We start from the raw sequence: 20730 nt of genomic DNA, 5'->3' as shown, positions 1-20730 counted from the left end.
AAAAAATTCTAATGCCAGAGAAGTCTCGCTCCTGTGTGGGTAAGAAGAATATGGGGACGGGGACCGGAGCGGTCGCTGGGGTGGAGAGAGGGTCTTCCAGGGGCAGCTAATGTGAAATGAGGTCATGGGTGGGTACTGGCCCAATGTGACTGTGTCCTTATAAGAGGAGGAGACGGAGTCACAGACACACAGGGGACCCAGGGAAAGAAGGTGTCCCCGTGCCAAGGAGGGAGGCCTCAGAGGAACAACCATGCCCACACCTGGCTCCGGAACTTCCAGCCTCCAGACCTGTAAGAAAAACGACCTCCTCTTATTGGAGCTGCCTGGCCTGTGGCGCTTTGGGACGGAGCTGGGAGCTGATGGATGCAGCCCCACCTGGACTGGGCAGGAGCTCGCGGACCTGCCTCAGGAGCCATGCACTCACCCAGCTTTTCTTTGTTGGCTGAGTAACCAAAAGTCACTATTTTGTATTGTTTTAATATAAGTGAAGTGAAGTCTGTTTTGTTTGAAGGACCAGTTTTCTCCCTTCCCCAAATGGCCTGCTCCTGTCATAGGCCACGTTTCTGCCGATGTTCGTCGCTCACTGGTTGACTTCTAAGGGCTCTTTGGGTGGTAAAGACAAGGCAGGCAGGATTTAAAGATGGTGCCCATCAACTTTGCCCCTGGTTTTACTCCTGTGATCATTTAACGTCACAAGACAACGGGGAAGTTACAGGTGGGCCTGAGCTGAGCAGATGAGCCCTCTAAAAGCAGAGCCTTCTCCGGCTGGTGGCAAAAGTGGGAATCAGAGACTCACAGGGTGAGTGGGACTGGATGGGGGTGGGGGGACTCTACACGGCTTGATGGCGCAGGGGCCTTGGGGGACGGGAGAGCAGCCCCCGCTGATGGCAGCGAGGAAGCAGGGCCTCAGCTGCCAGGAGCTGGATTCGCCAGGGACAGGAATGGCCCTGGAAGCGGACTCCCCGGATCTTCCCGTAACTCAGTCAATCAGCACTTGACTCTGGTTTTGTGATGTCCAAGCAGAGCACCCAGCCAGGCGCGCAGAGACGCAAGGGAATGTGTAAACGGGCTTGGGGCGCCCTGGCACACAGCAATGGGAAAGTGGAGCAGAATACAGGTTGCCAAAGATGTTTCAGAAGTTTTTCTCCCTAAATTGTGTTTGCCTTTGAACATGATAAACATGCTTCCTGATAGGTAAGTTTTATGTTGTTTTATAACCAAACTCCTCTAAAGAGGAGTCACACTTGTAAGATCTTCCTCACTCCGAGATTATACAAAAATAAAATGACCTTACACAGTTTTCTCATGCTCTGAGACCTTTGCTAATCTTGGAACTTGTTTTTGTATGGCGTTGAATAGGGGTCTTTGTATTTATTTTCAGGTGGCCAAAACAGAAAAAAAAAAGTGATTTAAAATGCAGCCTGTGCGTTTGTTTGCAGTAAAGAGCTAAACCCAAGGTCCTGCGACTGCTGCGCGCCATCACCCATTTGCCTGTTTCTCCCCCACTGCCATTCTGTTCTTACTGCTACAGCCTCATACCGTGTTGATACCTGATAGGACAACTTTCCTTTTCAAAATTCTCTTGGATATTCTTTGGCATTTAGTCTTCCAAGGGAACTTTAAAAATGCTGGGAGAATGGAGAGCTTTTTGTGCACTGATAGGGACTCATCTCCAGTGTACATTTGTGAAAGTGAATAAGGGACAGTGTGGCAGGGGGAATATGCAGCTACATGCATTAAAAAAAAAGAAAGTGTATTTATACATGCACCCTTGGACCTTTGCTTGTCTACGTGAAAATACCTTTAGAAGAGCTCACAAGAGCCTACACCACAGGCACCTCTGTTGGACTGGGAGCCGGGCAGGGGGAGACTTTACACTCCAAAGCTCTTGAATTTTGCATGATTCTTCTCGAAAATGAGTAAAAACAAGCTAAATAAATTTAAGTTCACCCAAAACATCCAGTCGTGGATTTCCAGTGGAGTTTGTGCTGGAGGATTTATTCACGCGGAGCAAGCACACTTCTATACTGTGCATGTTTGCATCAGGTAACATGGGAACTGTATTTATTTAAATTTGTTTTGCATTGTTTTATAAAATTTTATTGTTTTTCTTCAGATAATCTCGCTCCTTGTTAGATTTATTCCTAGGTATTACACGGTTGTTACAGCCATCATGGATGAGGAGTTTTTAAATATTATATTTCCTGACTGATGTTACTGGTATAGAAGGAAACCATAGAGCTGGTCCTCAGTTGCCTTATGGATCTGTTAGCTTTTTTTCACCAGTAATCTTGAATCTTCCAGGCAAACAATCATACCATTGGGAAAGAATGAGAATTTGGTCATTTCGTATGCAAAACCCGTACCTCATCTATCTTGCATTTGGAGCCCCTGAGACCGCGTGTGCGGACAGCGTGCCAACAGGCATCCCTATATTACTCCTCATTTTAACTGTCATTTCTCTGGCGCTTTTCCCTGAGCAAAATTTTCTTGTTCTTGATAAATACTTATGAAGAACTTCTTTTTTACCCTAGCTTAGGATGAACGATGAGTCTTATCAATCACCCATTTGGCATCCACCCAGAAAATCTTTTTTTTCTGTTTAGTCTCCGTTTAACTTATCAGTGTAATTCCTTGAATTAGTAGATGTCCTCATTTTAAATTGCTCCTGAAGTAAACCCTTCTGTTTTCTTTGAATACAGGTGTTTTTCTTTTCATTTGAAGATTGCTGAACCCAATATGTTAAATATTTTATTTAGGATTTTCACACCTCGTAAGCAGGACGGCGTTCCGGTTCTCTGTTTTTGCGCATTGCCAGCTTTTGCAGTGAAGGTTCCACTAAGTGCTGTGAAACAAGCCTGGGAAGTTTTCCCAAGCTTCTTACCCACTGGCTGGCTGACTGACAGGGGGTATGTCTGTTTCTTTTGGGGTTAGTAGGACTGTATTGTAAAATCTTCAAATACTAGTGCTTTTAGGGAAAATATATTTTTGACATTTTCAGTCTCTTCAGTGATGAAATCAGTGCAATGCATGGCTTTCTTGAAATAAAAGGTGTTTTCTCTGAACTGTCCTCAATCCCCATACTGTTGCTTGTGTTACATCCTTTTCATTCCTTGTCCGACATGCCAGAGGTTAATTAAGATCATTGGTTATTTCAGACTTGAAGTGTTTATCTACCAGGTCGATGTATTTTCGATTTTTTATTTTCTGCTTTTCAACTTTATTAATATCCTCTTCCTACTTCTTTTGGTTTATTTGCCCTTTTTTAGCTTCTTGAATAAAATGTTTTATTTTCAATTGTGTTAATGGAAACGTAGATACAACTACACAAGGTCGTGGGTTTAATCTGAGCATTTTGGGCTGCCCCCAGAGATTTTGGTACGTGGACTCTCTTTGTCATTAATTCCTAAATAGTTTGTGATTTCCATGTAGGTTGGATTCTTTTTTTATCCATTTCCCTTAAACTCTGAAGCCATCGCTACACTGTCATTTATATTTAAGATTTATGATTCTCAGCCCTGGATGCACATTAGAATCACCTGGAAGGTTTAAAAAATAATAATACAAGAAACAAATGATGCCCAGCCTCTCCCAGAACAAACAAATTGGAAATCTGGGCGGTGCTGGGCCCCAGGGGACTCGCAGCACCCTGCAGGTTCCTATAAGGTGCAGGGGGTTGAGATCAGAACTGAAGAACCACCCTGGGCGGGCCGGCCACTTTCTTCCTGCTGGAATCTGGTTTTGTCCCGCAGATACTCCAATAACCATTGTCCTTTACCTCTAGGTCTTAAACACCTCACCAGCTTTGTCTAGGCGTGCTTATTTTTTCCTCTGTCTGGCCCTCCAGGAGTCTTTACATCTGAAGGCTCGTCCTTCGTGACCTCCTGCAAATGTTTTCCTCCAAGGCCACTGGTAATGCCCCCGTCTCCTGTTTCTGTCCAGGGGTATTGGCAAAACCCCATGGATACTGACTTTCCCAGATTTCTCATCCAGGGCTTTTATCTCCTCCTCAGAATGTCCTGCGCTTTGCGCTTATGTTCTGAATTCTGGGGAGAATTCCTCACACTGGTCTTTTAGTTTACAAGTTCAGTGTTCAGCAGGGTTGATTTGTCTATTTGGTTAATGCCTTTTTTACAGTGATGATTATATTTTTAACTTCCAAGCATCCTTTTCCCTAATAGGTTGCTCTCATTTCACTGACACGACATCCTCTAAAATCTCATGCAGGATAGCAACTGGTGCAGGCTCATGCTCTCCTCGGGGTGTGGAGTCAGGCTGTGTCTGTGTAGGTGTCTGCTGTCTGTCCAGCCGTGCCCTCGGCTGTCTGTGGACTGCCGCTCATGACCCACATTCTGACGTGTAGAGTTAGTACTGGTGGGTGTCACCTCCCTCCCAGGTGAGGTGGGCCACAGTGGGTGCTCTCCAGTGGTCACCTAGGGGACAGTGCAGTGCCGGGAGCTGGCGGGCAGGACTGGCACAGTTGCCCGAATCCGTTGGTGTTGAAAGGGAGATGCTGTGCTTGGTCAAACAGGTTCTGATCCTGCTCCCTGGTGACCTCCAGGAAGGACACAAAGGCCATGAAGCTGTTGGGATTTTTCCAGAAGAGCCTCCCCGGCGGGGTGCTGGTGGGCACTCTCTCCCGTGAGTGGAGGGGGTGGGGCCGGGGGTGGCAGACCGCGTCCTCTCTCAGGTTGGTCTACATTCTGTTAAATCTGGAGGGTGCGGCTCTTCCTCAGCATGAATGTCACAGTCATCTCTTTTTGGTGTCTTCAGTTAATTTGGAGGTAATCAGGGAGAGGCGCTTAATTAATGAGCACTTACCCCCCCTCTGCAATCTGAAAACTCTCCTGCCTTTCTTAGGGCCCCAAACATTCCTTTCCAGCCACGGTTGGGATATGCATGTGACTGCTCCCCTCCGATTCTGTTAGGTCACCTTCCCCACCGCAACGGTGACATGGAGTCGATGAAGTTGGAAATCTAACAGCACAAAGACTAAAATAATCTGCAGTGTCTTGAGGAAGCCACTGTTCCCTGTGACCCACGACCTCTGCTCTGTGCAGGGGTGTGTTTCCCCAGGAATGGAGTACGGCGCGGGTCATGGCCCTGCCGTCTCATCTGGTCCAAAGTCACCCGGTTTCCCCCCAATCTGCCACCAGAGCCCAGGCACACTCCCCTCTTGGCTGGGCTTCTGGACACGCCTACCTCTGAACCACTGCTGCCCCCGAGCCCCAACCCGTTTGCCTGGGTTTCCCCACGGTCGGCCTCCAGCTCTGCCTCTCTGCCTACCCAGGACCTTTTAAGACTTTTCTGCCTTCCTTCCCTGAGAAGCTTGGAACCCCTAGGACAGGGCACATCTTGCTTTACTCAAAGGGGGGCACCCCACCGGGTCTCAACAATATGTGGGGATGCGCCTCTGGAATGCAAAGGTCTGCGGGGATGCCCCACTGGGTGGTGATGGCACAAAGGGACGCCCCACTAAGCCGAGATGGCACTTGGAGCCACGATGGCATGGGGGACCGCCACCCACCAGGTCGCGATGGTACACAGGATGCCCCACTAGGTGGTGGTGGCACGAAGGGATGCCCCATTAGGCCGAGATGGCATGCGGGCTGCCCCACCGGGTCGCGATGGCACGCAGGGGTGCCCCACTAGGCCGCGATAGCCCTCGGGGCCAGCATGGCACGCGGGAAGCCCCTCCGGGGCGCCAGGGCTCGAGGGGGCGCCTTACGCTTCTTGCGCTCGGCGTCGGCGGCCGCGCGGGTCTCGGTGTGGAGCGCGCGCGCGCCCTGCAGCTCCTCCTCCTTCTGCCGCCGCGCGCGCGCCACGGTCGAGTGGCGGTCGTGGCACTTCTCGAGCTGCATCTGCAGGCGGGCCAGGTGCTGCTGGACCCCGTAGAGATGCACGCCCAGCTCCTGCCTCTGGACGCGGCTTTGCTTGGCGGCCACGCCCTGCACCGGAGAGAGAGGCCGGGTCACGCGGAGCGCGGGCGGGCGCGCGGCGGGGGAAGGCTGCCCTGCCGGGGGCGCACCAGCTCCTGGAGCTCCAGCTGCAGCTTCTCTATCTGCCGGCCAAGGTAGCTCTTCAGGGCGGCCTGGAATCTCATCATCAGGGGCTAGAACAGTGCAAACACATCCGGTTACAGGCCTGCCCGTCCAGCCAGAGGTCCCACCCACGGCTGTCCCCGGGGCGGCAGGGACGGCCTCGGTGCCGGGTGCCCCCCGCCTCTGCTCGGGATTCTCCGCCTGGACGTGGGCCTCGTTGCCCCACGGGGCCGAGGGGGCTGCTCCCGGAGGAGCGCTCAGCCCCCAATCCTCCCCACAGTGCTGGAGACCCAGCTGTCCCAGCGGGTTCATCCAATCAAGATCTGCCTTCCCCACCTGCCAGACGGGTGGGGCAGAGGGATTCATAACCAGGTGGGTACACTCAGGGCAGTGGCTCTCAGGCGGGCGCAGTTTTGCCCCCATCCAACGCCCAACGCCTGACAATGTCCGGAGACGTTTCTGGCTGTCACAACTAAGGGGAACTACTGGCATCGGGTGGGTGGAGGCCAGGGATGCGTTATCCTCCTCCAGCGCCCAGGGCCGGCCCCCGAGGAGGGCATCTGGCCCAGACGTCAGCAGGGCAGGGGCCAAGAAACGCGGACCTCGGGGTATGGCCCAAAGGGAGCCTTGCTTTACAAAGCAGCAGAGCAGTGAGTGAGCCCGCGAGACGGCGCAGCGTTTGGGGGAGGGCCAGGGGGCAGAGGGCAGAGCAGGGCCTACGCAGCAGGCCAGAGCGCATCTCTAAGTCACTTCACCTGTGCAGGGAAATGCACAGCCTGAGAATCTGCTCTTACGTGGTCCGGGTCCAAAACCACCAGCCGGGATCCGTCTTCCTCAGCTTCCTCACTCCCTTCGGACTGCACCCTGTCCGCCACCCCGTCCTCGGCCGGGCTTGACTGCTGGATCCTGTCCAGGAACACAGGCAGAGCTGCCTCCCTGGGGTGGGCGTCGGGCTCCTCCGGGGGGGCGCCTGGGGGGACAGCAGGCATCACTGGGGACTTAGCAGATGCTGATAATACCACTCGGGGGGAGTCGTCAGCCAACCCACGCAGCCTGATGGAAAAGCATTCGGAAGTGCCAGTTACAGGGTCTTACGTTCATGGTTCTTCTGTCGGTGATTCAACTTATTCTCTGTAAAGGATTGCATTTTAGAGGTAGACAAGAAGGCAATATATTTTATAGATACTTTTTTATACATAAAGAAAAGTGGCTTCTTGCTTCTGGACTGGGCTGGCAGTTTTCTAGATGGGCAACAGCTGATAAGCCTGACCAGCAGTATCAGTGAGGCTCCGGGTTCAGCCTTCCCACCTGCCCGAGCTGGAGCGGTCCTGCCCTCTGTGCACCCCGCCTAGCTGGGTGCTGCCCTCATGCCCCTGGGAGAGGCGGGAGGCTCTGCTAGCCGGGCTGTCGGTGGACTCGGTGTGCATGCAGGAGGAAACGTCTGCCTGCTTTCCCATGTGCACAGCGCTAGGGCCCAGGGCCCAGTGGAAAGGAGGGCTGTGCTGGGACAGCCTTGGAAACTCAGCAGACAGGCGCACGCTTGCAGGGCTGTCCCTTCTGGGATGCTGGGAGGCAGTGAGGCGTGGTCAGGGGCCCTGGGTGGGTCCGTCATCCGCTTTCAGTCCAGGTCGTTATTTCATGACTCTTAGGGACATTGTGAAATGGAGAATGGTTCCTAGCTCATCAGGTTAGTGTAAACATTAAATGAGATAAAAGAGTATAAATGCTCATAAATGTTACCCGTAGCTGCCAGAAATATTTTTGCTTTTAGGCTCACAGCTGAACAGGAAACTAGATAACAGGTGGCCAATGCATGACATCCCTTGCGCAGAAGGGGACAGGCAGGGGCTCATCGCGTGGGTACTGCAGCCCTGGCAGGTGCCGGGTACCTGGCTCATCGGAGCCCAGGGGTGAGATGCTGCTCCCCTGGCTCAGTCTGAGGTGGTCTTGTGCCCCCAAAGGAAAAGCCTTCCGCTGGAGCTCTTCGTGGGATTTCGTCTAGAGCAAGAACAGCAAAGCAGGAGAAAGTCATTTAGACATAAAAGTTATCTGGCCTTTGCAAATGGTCAAACGGGAAAACATCTACCCCTACCCCACGAGGCATCCAGGAGTGGTCTCTGACCGTCTAGATCTGTAGCAAGTGTAAACGCTGAGGCACAGGTCTGTGTCGGACATGGGCTCCTTTACTCCCAAATGCTTATCTCCCCATGGATGGTGAGTGCCATCTCTGGGCATCCCCTTTACAAAAGGGCGCTACAAAGCCTCAGCCCCGGGCAAGCCCCAAGAGGGCAGTTTCTTCGTCAAACCATAACACTTTAAGAATATTTTGATAGGAAAATATTTTCCTTTGATAAGAATGCCTGGCTCCATTTTAGCTTTAAAACAGATTCTTGCAGGTATTGTTGGCAATAATCATTGTTGAGGATGAACTGGTGACTATTACCACCAGCAGACAATGACCCCGTACAACACCTCTGCTGGCACAGACGGGTCTGTTATCTGCAGGGGAAGCAGCCTCACAAAGCTAAGACTGCCTGACAGTCACATGGCCCGCCAACAGCAGGTTCAGGTTTGGGCTGGACCTTCTCAGATGATGCCGACTCTAGAAATGAATTTGGAAGCATCCAGACCCACAGTGACATCACAGAAGCCCGGAGTTGAAAGCCCAGCTCCTGCCTGATGAGAAGTGGTGTGAGGAGGGTCACTAGGGGCTGGGAAAGTGCCGTGTGGTTTGCATCCAGGGGATGGATCGAATTAATAACTGTATTAAGGATAATGAGGACCAGGATTCTCACTGTTGCAAACAGAATTACAACATGGAAGGGTTGAGAACCGGGAGGGCCCTGCAGTGGCTTGGAGTTAGAGAGGTGTTGATGTGATGAGCTCCATGTGTGTGTGCCGTGTACTGTGAGGGCCTGGGGACTGTGAATCCCCAGTGGCACTCAGAACACCTAACACCCAAATCTTAACTTCTACATTTTATTTTCCATGAAAAGCAACCAGCTCCCGGGGAATGTCTGATTCTGGTGCAGGGGGGTCTGTGCCAGACAACAAGAAAGTGCTCAAGGAACGATGGCAGCCAAAAACAAGGAAAGAAAGGCTGACGTGTGTGTGTCAGAAGGACACAAGGCCAATTTAAATGGGCTCTCGCTGGCCAAATTGGGGACGATTTGAGCCTCAGTATAAATGACAGTAATGATTCTAATCTAGCAAATGAAATGGGACATCATGAATCCATAGATAGAAGCTAGTATATGAATGAACTGAAAATTTAATGAGGAATGGGACATTCCATGGCTTCAAATATCCTCTCCATGTTTATCTCCGAATGCAGATTTACTTTAATATTGAAAACCAATCAATGTAACCACCAAATTACCAAACTAAAAAAGAAAAAACACACAATCATCTCAATAGACACAGACGTTGCCTTTGACAAAAGCCAACATCCTTTCATGATTAAAAAGAGTTAAAAAAGAAACAAAAAGAACTAGGAACAGAAGGAACCTGACAAAAGGCATTACAGAAACCCACAGCCACCATCATACTTAAGGCTAGAAGCCCCCCTCTACCAGCTGGAACAAGAAGACAAGGACGTCCGCTCTCACCACTTCCCCTCAGCATTATACTGCGGGGTCTAGTCTGCGTAATCAGGCAAGAAAAAGAAATAGAGAAAATCCAGGTTGCAAAGGAAGTTAAGCTGCCTTTATTCACAGACAGGAAGGTCGTCTTTGAAAAATCCTATGGGTTCTACAAGAAATGCTATTAGAATTAACACGGGCACTTAGCAAGGTTGACAAATATAAGACCAAATACAAAAATCAGTTGTATTTCTCTGTACAGGGTAGTAACAAGCAACTGGAAAAAGCAAAATAGTTAGGGATGAATCTGACAAAAGATGGGCAATGCCCGCACACATTGCTGAGAGAACTAAGAAGTCCTAAAAAAAAAACTGGTGCTAATCTGTTGTGATTTTCCCCTCCCATTTGAAACAAACAAAAAAAGCACCATCCCACGCAAATTTTTTTAAATGTGAAGGGGTAAAGGGTGCTTCACAGAGAAGGATGGCCCTTTTTTCTTTCGTGAAGCGATCCATACTGAGATCACTGGTAAGTGGGACAAAGTGAAATCAGGTGCCACCTGATAGGACACCAGGAGCACCTGCAGCCTTCTGAGACACCTTTGGCAAAGGATGGGAACCCAAAGTGCATCGTGAGGAAACCCCTGGCAGAGCAAACCGAGGGACATTCCACAACACGGCCTGTGACCTCTCAGAGCACCAGGTCATCAAAGTCAAGGAGAGATTAGGACTAAAGGCGACACGTGACCTGAACTGGACCTCTGCTCTAAAAGATGCTGTTGGGACATTTGATGAGTGAGGCCTGAGGGTTATTTGGTGCTGTAATGAAATGTCCTGATTTTGGCAGTTACATTGTGGTTGTTTGTGGGAAGCGCACTGAAGAGTCTGAAGGCCGGGGAGCATCAGATTGGCAGCCTGCTCACCAGGCTTAAAAAAATTAGAAAAAAAAAAACCTCTTATACTTCAACTTTTCTGTAAGTCTGTGCTTGTTTAAAAAATCAAAAAAAGAAAATTATAAGAACATAACTATTGTCATTATAATCATTATTATCTAGAATTGCCCTGTCCAATAGGGTAGCCAGTAGCAACAGGTGCTTATATAAATTTAATTAGAATCTTAAAAATAAAAAACCCAGCTCCCCCACCTCCCTGTGCTTGTAGCCCATGTGACGAACACCTACCATGCTGGACAGTGCAGATGAAGGGCATTCCCAGCTCTAGACTAGAAACCTGGATGCCCCCACGTGGAATGCCCCCAGCCTTGGGTCTGGGACCACCGAAGGCGGGTCCAGGAAACCCTGGCATTCAGTAGTGGATCCTGGGACCTCCGTGTGCTAAGCAAGTTCTAACAGGGATCCCCATTCATATGTCTAGCCGCCCTGCGTTCCTCCCTAGGGTGACAAGCCCATGGGCAGTAAAACAAACCCCAGCACTGCTCACCGATTCGCCGGCGCTGGCTCCGGAAGCATCCTGGCCCATGTGCTCAGAGGAATCTGATCCTTGCTGGGATGGCTCAGTGGGGCTGACCCCGGCCCCTCTGAATTCGGACGGATGGGGGGCCTCTCCGCCTGCAAGCCCAACCCTCTCATCCGAGTATGCGGGGCTCAAGTCTCCGGGCTCTTCCCCAGGACTGACGTCTGTAGAAGCCGGTTCCACAGAACTGACTTGTCCTTCAGGAGACGTGGATTTCATCTCAGACTCCATTTCCCCTTCAGATTTGGCCTCCTCTCTCGTAGCCTCTTCCCAGTCATTTTCCATGTCTTGAATTGGCATTTCTCCTTCAGCTGTGATGTCTCCCTCTTCCCCATCGTTTGTTGCGACTTCCCCCTCAGAACGCTGTGTGGCCCCAACAGCTTCGTCATTGTTCCTGTCGCTGCTGTCCTCTGTGGGTGGCACCTGTAGCCATGTGGCGGGAAGAAATCAGGACACGAGAGTAAAGCTCTTGTGAGGTTTTCTTAATAGTCTAATTATACCAATGGGGAAACTGCTTCTGTACACTTCTGAGTTGCTGAGAGATTGTTTCATGTTTTAATTTACCTGGGCTTTGCTTTTTTTTTTTTTCCGTTTTGTAACTATTTTGCCTCCTTTGTTACAGGAAATGAGTCATGGAAAACTCAGGGGATCTAAGAGCAGGGTCTCTGTGGCATTCCTGACTAGCCACCAGCACCTCAGAATGGGCTAGAAGGAAAATGAGTTTCTCTGCAACAGAATTGAGTCTGTTCTCGTACAAGGTCATAGGGTCACCCTGAGGAAGTCTTAATTCTCTTTTAACTCTTAGTAAGTACAAGCCCGGAATGGAAGCTTTACCCTGTCGCCTTCATTGTCCTGGGTGTCCCCTCTGTTCTGGTCTTCCTCCCCTTCAGAAGTCCATCTGTCTTGCAGGGGGGACCTGGTTGCACAGAAATAATGTAGCAGTTTCAAAGGAGAGCATTCTTTTTCTTGGCCTCCTCACCTCCCTGAGGTCTGTATACAATCTGTTTATTTGCTATTGGTCTGCCTCCCTCCTAGGCCACCAGCATGACTGTACTGTGTCACTAACCCCAGCACTAGATCATGCCTGGCATGTGGCGGGAGGGCCACCAAGAGTTGCTCTATGAATGAATGAAAAATAAAATTATTGAAACATGAAAGCCACAGCACAAGTACATCAGGACAGAAAAGCCACCGTAAATATACTTGTGTCTGTAACTAATCTGGGGAAAGGAAATAGAGTGAGAGAAAGTTGCAGAGAGGACAAATATTCTAGAAACTCTTGGGTTAGTTTCTCCATGATTTACATAGTGCAAGAATATCATGATTTACATTCTTAAATTTTTTTTCTAATTAAAATACAGGCTAATTTAAAAAAAAAGTCAAACTGATACAGAAATGTGTGACATAGACATTCCCCTGTGACTTTCCCTCCCCTTCTCAAGATAACCACTGATAATAGGAGGAGATTTAAGGGTATATTCTTTCAAATATTTTCTGTGCCTTTTAAACACCCCCCCACCCCCAATTAGAGACCACACTTTACACACTGTTTTCCATTCAGTCTTTTCATTTAATGGAACTTGGACTTTTCATGTCCCTCCTATAGACCTACCTTTAAAAAAAAAAAGAAAAAAGAAACAATACAGAAGCATCTCAGGTAAAGGTCAAATTCTTTCAAATAGTTTCTAGCGTTTAAAAAAAAAAACGGATCACAAGAGAGCAGAGGCCAAGTGGCAGGATCTTTCCGGACTACCAGCCCTCCTGTACGCTGGGGACAATCACGCAGGGCTTCCTGGCCGCGGGGACCCCTGGCCCGGGCCCCCCCCCGCCCCAAGCCTCCCGCCCTTCCAGGAGAGCGTGCGGGTGGCGGGTCTCCGGCGGCGCCCAGGCCGCGGCAGGGACGGCCCAGCCGACCCAGCCCGGGGAGACCCCCGCTCTGCGCCCCGCGGCGGGGAGGGCCAACCCTGTATAGTTGCTATGGTTACCGCGGGGCTGCGGGCCGGGTTTCAGAGAGTGGAGCGCGGGAGCGAGGGGACAGAGGGAGAGGGCGGGAGAGGACAAAGGGACGCGAGGTGAGGAGAGGGGCGCGCCGCGGAGAGGTGCCGGGCAGCGCGCACGGCCTAGAGCGCGGGGGCGGGGGCGAGGGAGAGGAAAGGCGCCTGAGGGGAAGGGGCGCCCAGGGCGACGGCGGGGGGTGCGGGCCGCTGCGAGTCCCCGTCCCTCGCCCGCTTACCCGCCAGCCCCGCCGCCCGGCTCCATCTCTGGTTGCTAGGCGACGCCGTCAACATCCGGCGGCGGGGACCAACGCGGGAGGGCGGGGCGGCCCGGGCGCGGCTGCCTTGTGCCAGTTCTGCGCCCTGGAAACACAGAAAACCTAAGTATGTAAACGGACTACAGGATTAATATGTATTTTCTCCAGATCCATTTCTGAGCCCGAGCTCTCCCCCGCCTGGCTCAGCTTCTGTAAAGCGACAACCGTGTCAAGTGTGCGTCCAGCCGAGCAACTCCGATGTCCCAGGGGACCGCGCCGGGCACCCGAGGACCTGGGACCGCTAAGTGCCCCGAGCGTGGCAGGCGGAGAGGGGGGCGCGAGGGGCTCCGGAGCCGGCTGCAGCTTCGGGGCGCCGGGGACCCTACCCTGGTGCCCACCCATCCATTGCCAGACCTGGGGGGCTCGGCGTCCCCTCCGCAGGGGTCCTGCGAAGGATCCTGAGCGGAGGAGGGAAGCCCAAGGGCCTTGTGGTGGGTGTTGTTCCCTTCCTACCCCAAAAAAGGAAAAACCTAAATGCAGAGGGCTGGACGGAGCGGACGAACGCGCACGTGGAGCGTCCTTGGGGCCCGGCCTTCATTCGGGGGGCACGGGGCTCCCGTCCGGGGCAGAATCCCCGGGCGGCGGGACCTGGGGCCCCGGTGGAGGGGCTGGGGAGCTGGTCGGGGGCCGGGTGGGGAGTGCAGGCTGGGCCTGGAAGACGGCCGGGGCGGGTTGGCCCGGTACCTCGGCCCGGAGGGTCTGGGAGGACCGGGGGGCGGGCCGGGGGCCGGGCCTCTCCGCGCGTCCCCGCCCCGCCGCGCCTCACTGGCGGCGGCGGCGGCGGCGGCCCAGGAGCCTGCGCGAATCCGGCCCCCGCTGCGGGACCCGGGTGGGTATCTGGGCCCGGCTGGGGGCTGCGGGGGCGGGGTCTGAGGGGCTCGCGGGGCACCAAGCGGCGCCCCCTCGGCGGGAACGGGGCCGGGGCCCGCGGGGCGTGTGTGCCTGCAGCGGCGGGGCCGGGAGGGGCCGGGGTCCGGCCGCAGCCCCGAGAAGTGCGCGGCCCGGGCGGGAGGGGCTGCGCGGGGGCCGCGGATCCGGCAGGGAGCGCCCTGGGGACCCCTCCGCTGCGGGTGCGCGCGTCCCGGGCAGGGAATGCATCCAAATCGGGGAGACTCGGTGTCCCCTGTCTGGAGCCAGGACCGGAGAACTTAGGTCTTTGTCTGGCTGGGTCGCCAGAGCACGCGAATGCCAACTTGTGGGGGCCGCCGAATGCCGACGGAGCCCCCCAAAGTGTGCTTTCTCCCCAGCAGCACGCGTGCTCTTTCCGTTCGTGGGCCTTAGGGCCGGTGGTCTGGCTGTTCGAGAACCTCGTGTCAGGAAACTCATTTCCTCTAGGCCTGGGCTCTTCCCTCTTGTTCTTCACTCAAAAAAAGAAAAGAAAAGAAAATGGAATAGGAAGGCAAAAAATACGCAATTTAAGGTTGCTAAATATAACCCTAGGGAACCCTGCCAGAAGTGGTTGAATCTTGAAATCCTGTTTTTCCCCCACTTGGAAGTTGGTGTCATATGTTGGCCACAATCTAGCTCAGGTTCTATTCAGAAATAGAAAACGTCACGATGGGATCCCTTTCCTCCCTGTGAAGTTTGCTGCCCGCTCGAGGTCATCCGAGCCCCTGTGCCCGGTCCTGCAGGCCTTTCTCCACCAGCCGTAGTCAGCAATTCTTGGATCCCGAAAGAAGAGGGAAATGGTTCTCAAAATGGCCATGTGATGGAGCACATGGTGCGAGGCCCAGATTCGAGAATTCCCTTCCCAGTCTGTTCCCGGCTAGCCTGAGAATTAAAAAATGCATGTGTTGGTTTTAGAAATTCCTCATTAAAAACATACACATTTCATTGGTGAGTATTAAACCCTTTTAAGAACGTGAAAGTTTTTGCAAAGGAGGGATTATTAAAGCGAGGAACTCGAGTTCGCTGGCGCTGTCCACTGTATTGGAAGGCTCATCAGCTGCCGGGCGCAGTTGCTGTGTTTTCTGTAGCACTTGTTGGCTTGTGGAGGGTTTGTGGTGAACCGTCTCAGAACATGGCTGAAGTTCCTATCAGTGGAATTTTTAATTCCTCCAGACGTGATGGTTGTTGTGTAAATAACTTCTGATTGTCATGTATGAATTCACATAACCCACCAAACCTGTAAAATCTGGACTGAGGTTATCCTCATTTTACAGATGGGAACGCTAAAGATTAGAGAAGCAATTCCCCCAGGTGCATGCGGCTAAGAGTGACATTCTAGAGACCCGGGATGCGCAGCTCCAAGAAACCACTGTGCCACACTGTTTCCCATCCTGTAACAGCTCCTCTCTCTCTCTCTCTCACTCACACACACACACACACACACACACACACACACACACACACACACATTCTTCCTCCTCTCCCATTTGCAGACAAGACAACATGGTTGACTCTATCAAGGGATTCATAAAAATGCAAGGGCGTGGGGCTGAAACCATGCCACCACTAGCTGCTAATATCAGTCCCCTCTGATCCGCATGGAGCCTCCCAGACCTCAGTATGACAGCATGTGAGAAGACATGCCACTGGGTTTGCAGGACCTGTTTACTTGCATAGGTCTCTCTGCCTTGGTTTCGGGGAGCTTGGTGCAATGGTTAAAAACACAGCTTCCAAAGTGGACCTCTGGGTTCAAATGCCAACCCTGGCATTAGTAATGACTTAATGCATCTGTGCTTTAGTTTCTCCACCTTTAAAATGGAGACAATACTGCCTACCTCAAAGGCCTGCTGCAACAATTATCTAAAGTATGTAGTACTAGCACATTGCTATTTTTTTTCGTTATTACTTATGAACATCATTTGGGCTTTTCACATTTAACTAGACAGTGAAAACATGTAGGTTTTGTTTTTTGATTCTTTGTGCGTGCGGTCCATCAGGTGGAAAGCTGATCATAAACAGAAGTGGGACTCAACCTTCACCTATATTCATTCTTATCTTTGTAACTTTGCTGTGGACTGGTCCCTGTGGATCATTCCAGGGACCACGGTGACCGGGTTGCCTGGAACACATCTCTAGCAGAGATTGTACCTCTCCCTGTCACTCTGAGCCAGCTGAGGGACCCTGATTTTTTCACAAGCCTGAATGTTCTCTTGTACTATTAGGCGCTTGGTTTCATACAGCAGAGCAGTGCGGGCAAGCTTGGCCATGAAGCACGTGAAGGTCGATCTTACTGTTGTGCTTTGTACTGAACATCATTCTAGTGTGTGTGTTATACCTGTGAACGGTTGATGAGCGCAATGCACAGAAAAGCAAGCAGAAGCCCGCAGTCTTTCCTTCTCCCTAAATTTGGGGAAATGGTGTAGGGAATCTTTCCCCTTTCACTTCAGTGGTGGTGTTTTTTAATGCCATACATCACCTGTGCATCCTTTGGGCACCTGGTCTTGCATCTCTAGTAAATCTATTTGTTACTGGTGATATCTGATCTGACGCATGCCCTAGATCTTCTGAACTAACACAGCCATCCTCAAAGAGGGGAGACTTGTCCTCAGTAGCATCAGTCACCGGCAGCACCAGGACTGGACCCCGAGCCGCCATCCAGTCTGAACGGCGCACCCTGTCTAGCCGAGCTGCAGACAGGCAGTCTGGGTGTCTAAAGCGGATGTACACAAGGTATGAGCTGCATGGAGCCCCCCCAACGGCGGTACCGAGATGCGGCCCTATCCTTCCATGCTCTGTCCAGACTGGCCACAGCAGAAACCACCCTGATACGTGTACGCCAGCCGGTGTCTGCCCTAGCTTGCACACTTTGGTTTATGTGCTGGCTTTCCACACTTGAGTGATCCTGAATTCAGTTGTCTAATGAACTGGTCGTTACACTCTCTGGAGTTCTGGAATTGGGGCAAAGGGTGTACGTAACAGATGTCATTTGACACCCTTTTGCTTTTCAATTTCTGTAAATAAAATGCTTTCCCTAAGCAAGATCAATTGCATTGCTTTTCAGGGGAGTTGTCAGTACATTTTCCCCCCCAGAGCTGGTTTTTATTTCATAGTACATTAGTGGCTTCTTAATTATCCCAGGCAGGAGAACCTCTCTGGATTGAAGTTTACAGGCACGAGATCGAAGTCAGGTGCCCCTCACCTGCTCTTGAGCTGGTTGGCGGCCTCCTGGCTGGGTTCACCCCCTTCCTTGCCTTTTGGGGTTAGCCCTTCCGTGTCATGTTTAAGGTTGGTTCCGTCTCCCAGTCCCTACTTCCCCGACTCTTTGAGGGAAAGGTAGTGTTTTGGTATTTGCCGTCACGGGGCACAAACGGAGACGGTCTCTCCCTCGAGAGGCAGAGGCTTTGGGCCTCTCCGGGGAGCGGGCGGCAATGGAAGGGACAGCTGGGAGAGGGAGAGCCACAGCGAAGCAGCCCGTTTCTGGAGCAGGCACAGCCTCTCAAAGGCCTTCACTTACAGCAGCTGCTCCAAGGCGCCAGCACGAGGATTTATGCTCTCAACTCTGCTCCTTTGCATTGGGCGCAAGTTGGTTTCTTGTCCTGACTTCTGCACAGGGGCCCTGCCCTCGGGCCACAGCCTTCCCATGTGAATCCTGGGTGTGCTCTATGAGCGGCAAATGCAGTTCTCTTCTGTAATGACCCCATGAAGTCAAATACCACTGAGAGAGGGGTCATATCAGCCCTTGGGGTTCTTATCTGGACGATGAGGCGGAGGACACCCGACTGCCCCAAGAACGGGACTCCCAGTCCAGGCTGCCTGCGGGATTTGCACCACCCTTTGTACTGTAAAGCTGGGGCTCCCCCAAAAAACTGGTGGGATTGCCGGGTTCTGGAAAGTAGAGGGAACTGGCCTTTCCCCTGAGGTGTGTTAGCAGCAGCTGTTCTGTGGGAGAAAAATGATCCTTGTTTGCTTGTGTCCGGCTCATGTTTAATATGCCACTGCCTCATCCGTGCTGTGTGTACACCGGCTCCAGGGCAAAGCAGGTGAACCGGTTTCTGCAGGTCGCGTGGCAGGTGGCAGGTGCTCAGGGCGTTTGCGATAAGGCCAGGGGAATAATCAGCTGTGGGCTTCGTCCCAAGACACATCCCCCAAGTGTTCCGTGGCCCCCTGCCGCCTGCCTGCCTGCAGTGAGCAGCTGTCTCCATGGGTGTGGGATGTACCCCTGGCGTGTGGGAGCTGCCGGGACCCATCTGCCCTGTGGACCGCAGCATCCTGGTGCCGCTCGGGGTGGCCCTGATGCAGGCACACGGTACGGAGCAGGGAGCAGGGGAAGCTGAGGCCTTGTCTCTCTCCTGGTGGCTCTGGGCTGCTCCTCTCTTTGGTCTTTCTGAGAAGGTTCCAGAAGAGATGTTTGCACCTTTGACCCTATTTGTCTTCTGTTCGGGAACTGGTGGAGCCCTTTATGCCAGGAAGGAAGCCAAGCTGTTGGCCAGCCCAGGTCTGGGAGCGTGTGGCCCCGCCCCTCCCCCGGGTCTTCCTCAGATTGCCTAAAGGGTAGTGGCTCGGCATGGGGCTCTGGCAGGCCCTGGCCTCCTAAGAGTTCGAAGTTAGTTCTTGGTGTGGTGTGCTTGGCAGAAGAATGGTCCCCATATATGTCCATGTCCATGTCCTAATCCTGGGAACCCGTGACTATGTTGGGTTACGTGGTAAAGGGGGCTCAGGATGCAGATGGAAATTAAGGCTGCTCATCTGCTCACCTAGAGATGGGGAGGTTGTTGCAGGTTATCTGAGGGTCCAGGTCATCACGGGGTCCTTAAGAGGCAAGGGGCAGAGTCAGCATCCTATGGGATGTGAGCACCCCACCTGCCTTCGCCAGCTCTGAAGGTGGACAGGGGGCCACCAGCCAAGGAGGGTGGGGCACTCCAGGGGAAAGGCAAGTCCGCAGATTTTAGCCCAGGGAGACCCGGGTTGGCCTCTGACCTCCAGAACTGTGAGACGATGCCTTTGTGCTGCTGCGAACAGCTAGATCAGTGGCCATTTGTTCCAGCAGCCACGGGAAGCCAGGCCGCGCGGGACGGACGTGCTTTCTGAAGGAAGCAAGAGGGAAGACCCGTGTCTTTTCTAAAGGGTGTCATTTCTTAATCAGGGCTTTTGCCCATTTCTGACTTCTCAGTGACTTTGCCTCTCAGGGGGACTCTCTTTCCTCAGGTACCAATGAACAAATCTTGGGAAATGAATTTTGGGTTATAGACATCTTAACTTCATGCTAGCTAGATGAGAGCCCTACCCCCCACCCCCACTGCCATGCTGAATTACAAGCCTTGCTGCTCGGGGCCCAGGGTTAGTGGCCAAGCAGCTGCCTGAGGGCGGGTGGAGGGAACATGTGGTTAACAGCAGGCCTGCCGCTGTGCGCTGTGCGCTGGGCACTGCACGCTGGCTCGAACCCAGCAGCGGGGCCGGTTCTGAACAGGGTTGCAAAATAAGAAATCTGCTGCCCTGCCAGCTCCCTCCCGACTCCTGCCACCACGAAAACCCTCCCTGGGAAGCAAGCTGGTGGTGTTCCCTCTGTCACCAATGTAACTTAGACCTGCGAGCGGGGATGGCCAAAAGCCCGCAGTTCTCCAAAGTGCTCTAATTCTTAAAGACTGCAGGTTCTGCGGAAAGAATGACTCCCTAGTGGGGGAGTTTCTGCAGAGAGATTTTTGTTTTATGAGCACGTGTGTGTTTTTTGAGGGGAGGCCAAGTTGTCCTTCCCTTTTGATTACACAATAGCCTATTTTGCAGAAATCTGGCCCTACCTAGTGGTTGTGGACGGCTCAGAGCAGCATGAAATTCAGCTTACAATCGTGCCACAATCAGATGGTTAAAAACCAGCATTAGCATTTTATTTTATTCCTTTGGAAATCATTACCCTTTTTTCGTACACCCAAGCTAATGTACATTCTAGGTCTTAGCCTTATTCTGTCTCTGCATTCCTGTGCCAGCTGCCAGGTTGGCATAGCCACCCGATCAAGAAAAACAAGGCATTTGGAACAGCAGCATTGTGGTAGGCACATCGTGAAGGAACTGGTCGGAGATGTTTACAATCCTAAACCCACGATACTGACCTAGACATAACCTTTTTTTTTATAATTTTTTTATTAAGGTATAATTGATATATACTCTTATGAAGGTTTCACATGAAGAAACAATGTGGTTACTACATTAACCCATATTATCAAGTCCCCACACATACCCCAATGTGGTCACTGTCCATCAGTGTAGTAAGATGCCACAGATCCACTATGTGCCTTCTCTGTGCTGCACTGTTCTCCCCGTGACCCCCCACACCATGTGTACTAAACATAATACCCCTCAATCCCCTTCTCCCTCCCTCCCCACCCGCCCTCCCATACCCCTTCCCTTTGGTAACCACTAGTCCCTTCTTGGAGTCTCTGAGT

General features: G+C 52.2%; 2 protein-coding genes across 16 annotated transcripts in view; one reads left to right on the top strand and one right to left on the bottom strand.

Annotated features, from left to right (window-relative positions):
- The window catches only part of CCDC40 (coiled-coil domain 40 molecular ruler complex subunit), a 39486-nt gene extending 26060 nt beyond the window's left edge, over positions 1-13426 (bottom strand). The window contains exons 1-7 of one of the 4 annotated variants that reach the window (XM_073236041.1): positions 13328-13426; positions 11929-12010; positions 11062-11517; positions 7931-8039; positions 6836-7011; positions 6029-6112; positions 5729-5948 (exon numbers count right to left, since the gene is read on the bottom strand). In XM_073236041.1, coding sequence (XP_073092142.1) covers positions 5729-5948; positions 6029-6112; positions 6836-7011; positions 7931-8039; positions 11062-11517; positions 11929-12010; positions 13328-13353 — 1153 coding nt within the window. In that variant the 5' untranslated portion in view covers positions 13354-13426. Of the gene's footprint in view, positions 1-5728; positions 5949-6028; positions 6113-6835; positions 7012-7930; positions 8040-11061; positions 11518-11928; positions 12011-12641; positions 13208-13327 lie in introns of those variants that run through there. The other 3 variants (XM_073236040.1, XM_036997393.2, XM_036997394.2) reach the window with 3 other exon arrangements.
- The window catches only part of TBC1D16 (TBC1 domain family member 16), a 77068-nt gene continuing 69732 nt past the window's right edge, over positions 13395-20730 (top strand). For 10 of the 12 annotated variants that reach the window (XM_036997413.2, XM_036997414.2, XM_036997412.2 and 7 more), the window contains exon 1: positions 14159-14234. The gene's annotated coding sequence lies outside the window, so the exon portion shown is untranslated. Of the gene's footprint in view, positions 13473-13515; positions 13837-14158; positions 14235-20730 lie in introns of those variants that run through there. The other 2 variants (XM_073236043.1, XM_036997403.2) reach the window with 2 other exon arrangements.

This window comes from Manis javanica, chromosome 4, assembly GCF_040802235.1.
Source record: "Manis javanica isolate MJ-LG chromosome 4, MJ_LKY, whole genome shotgun sequence".
NCBI lineage: Eukaryota > Metazoa > Chordata > Mammalia > Pholidota > Manidae > Manis > Manis javanica.
The sequence above is the reverse complement of the archived record's forward strand: the minus strand, read 5'-3'. Positions and strand labels throughout refer to the sequence as shown.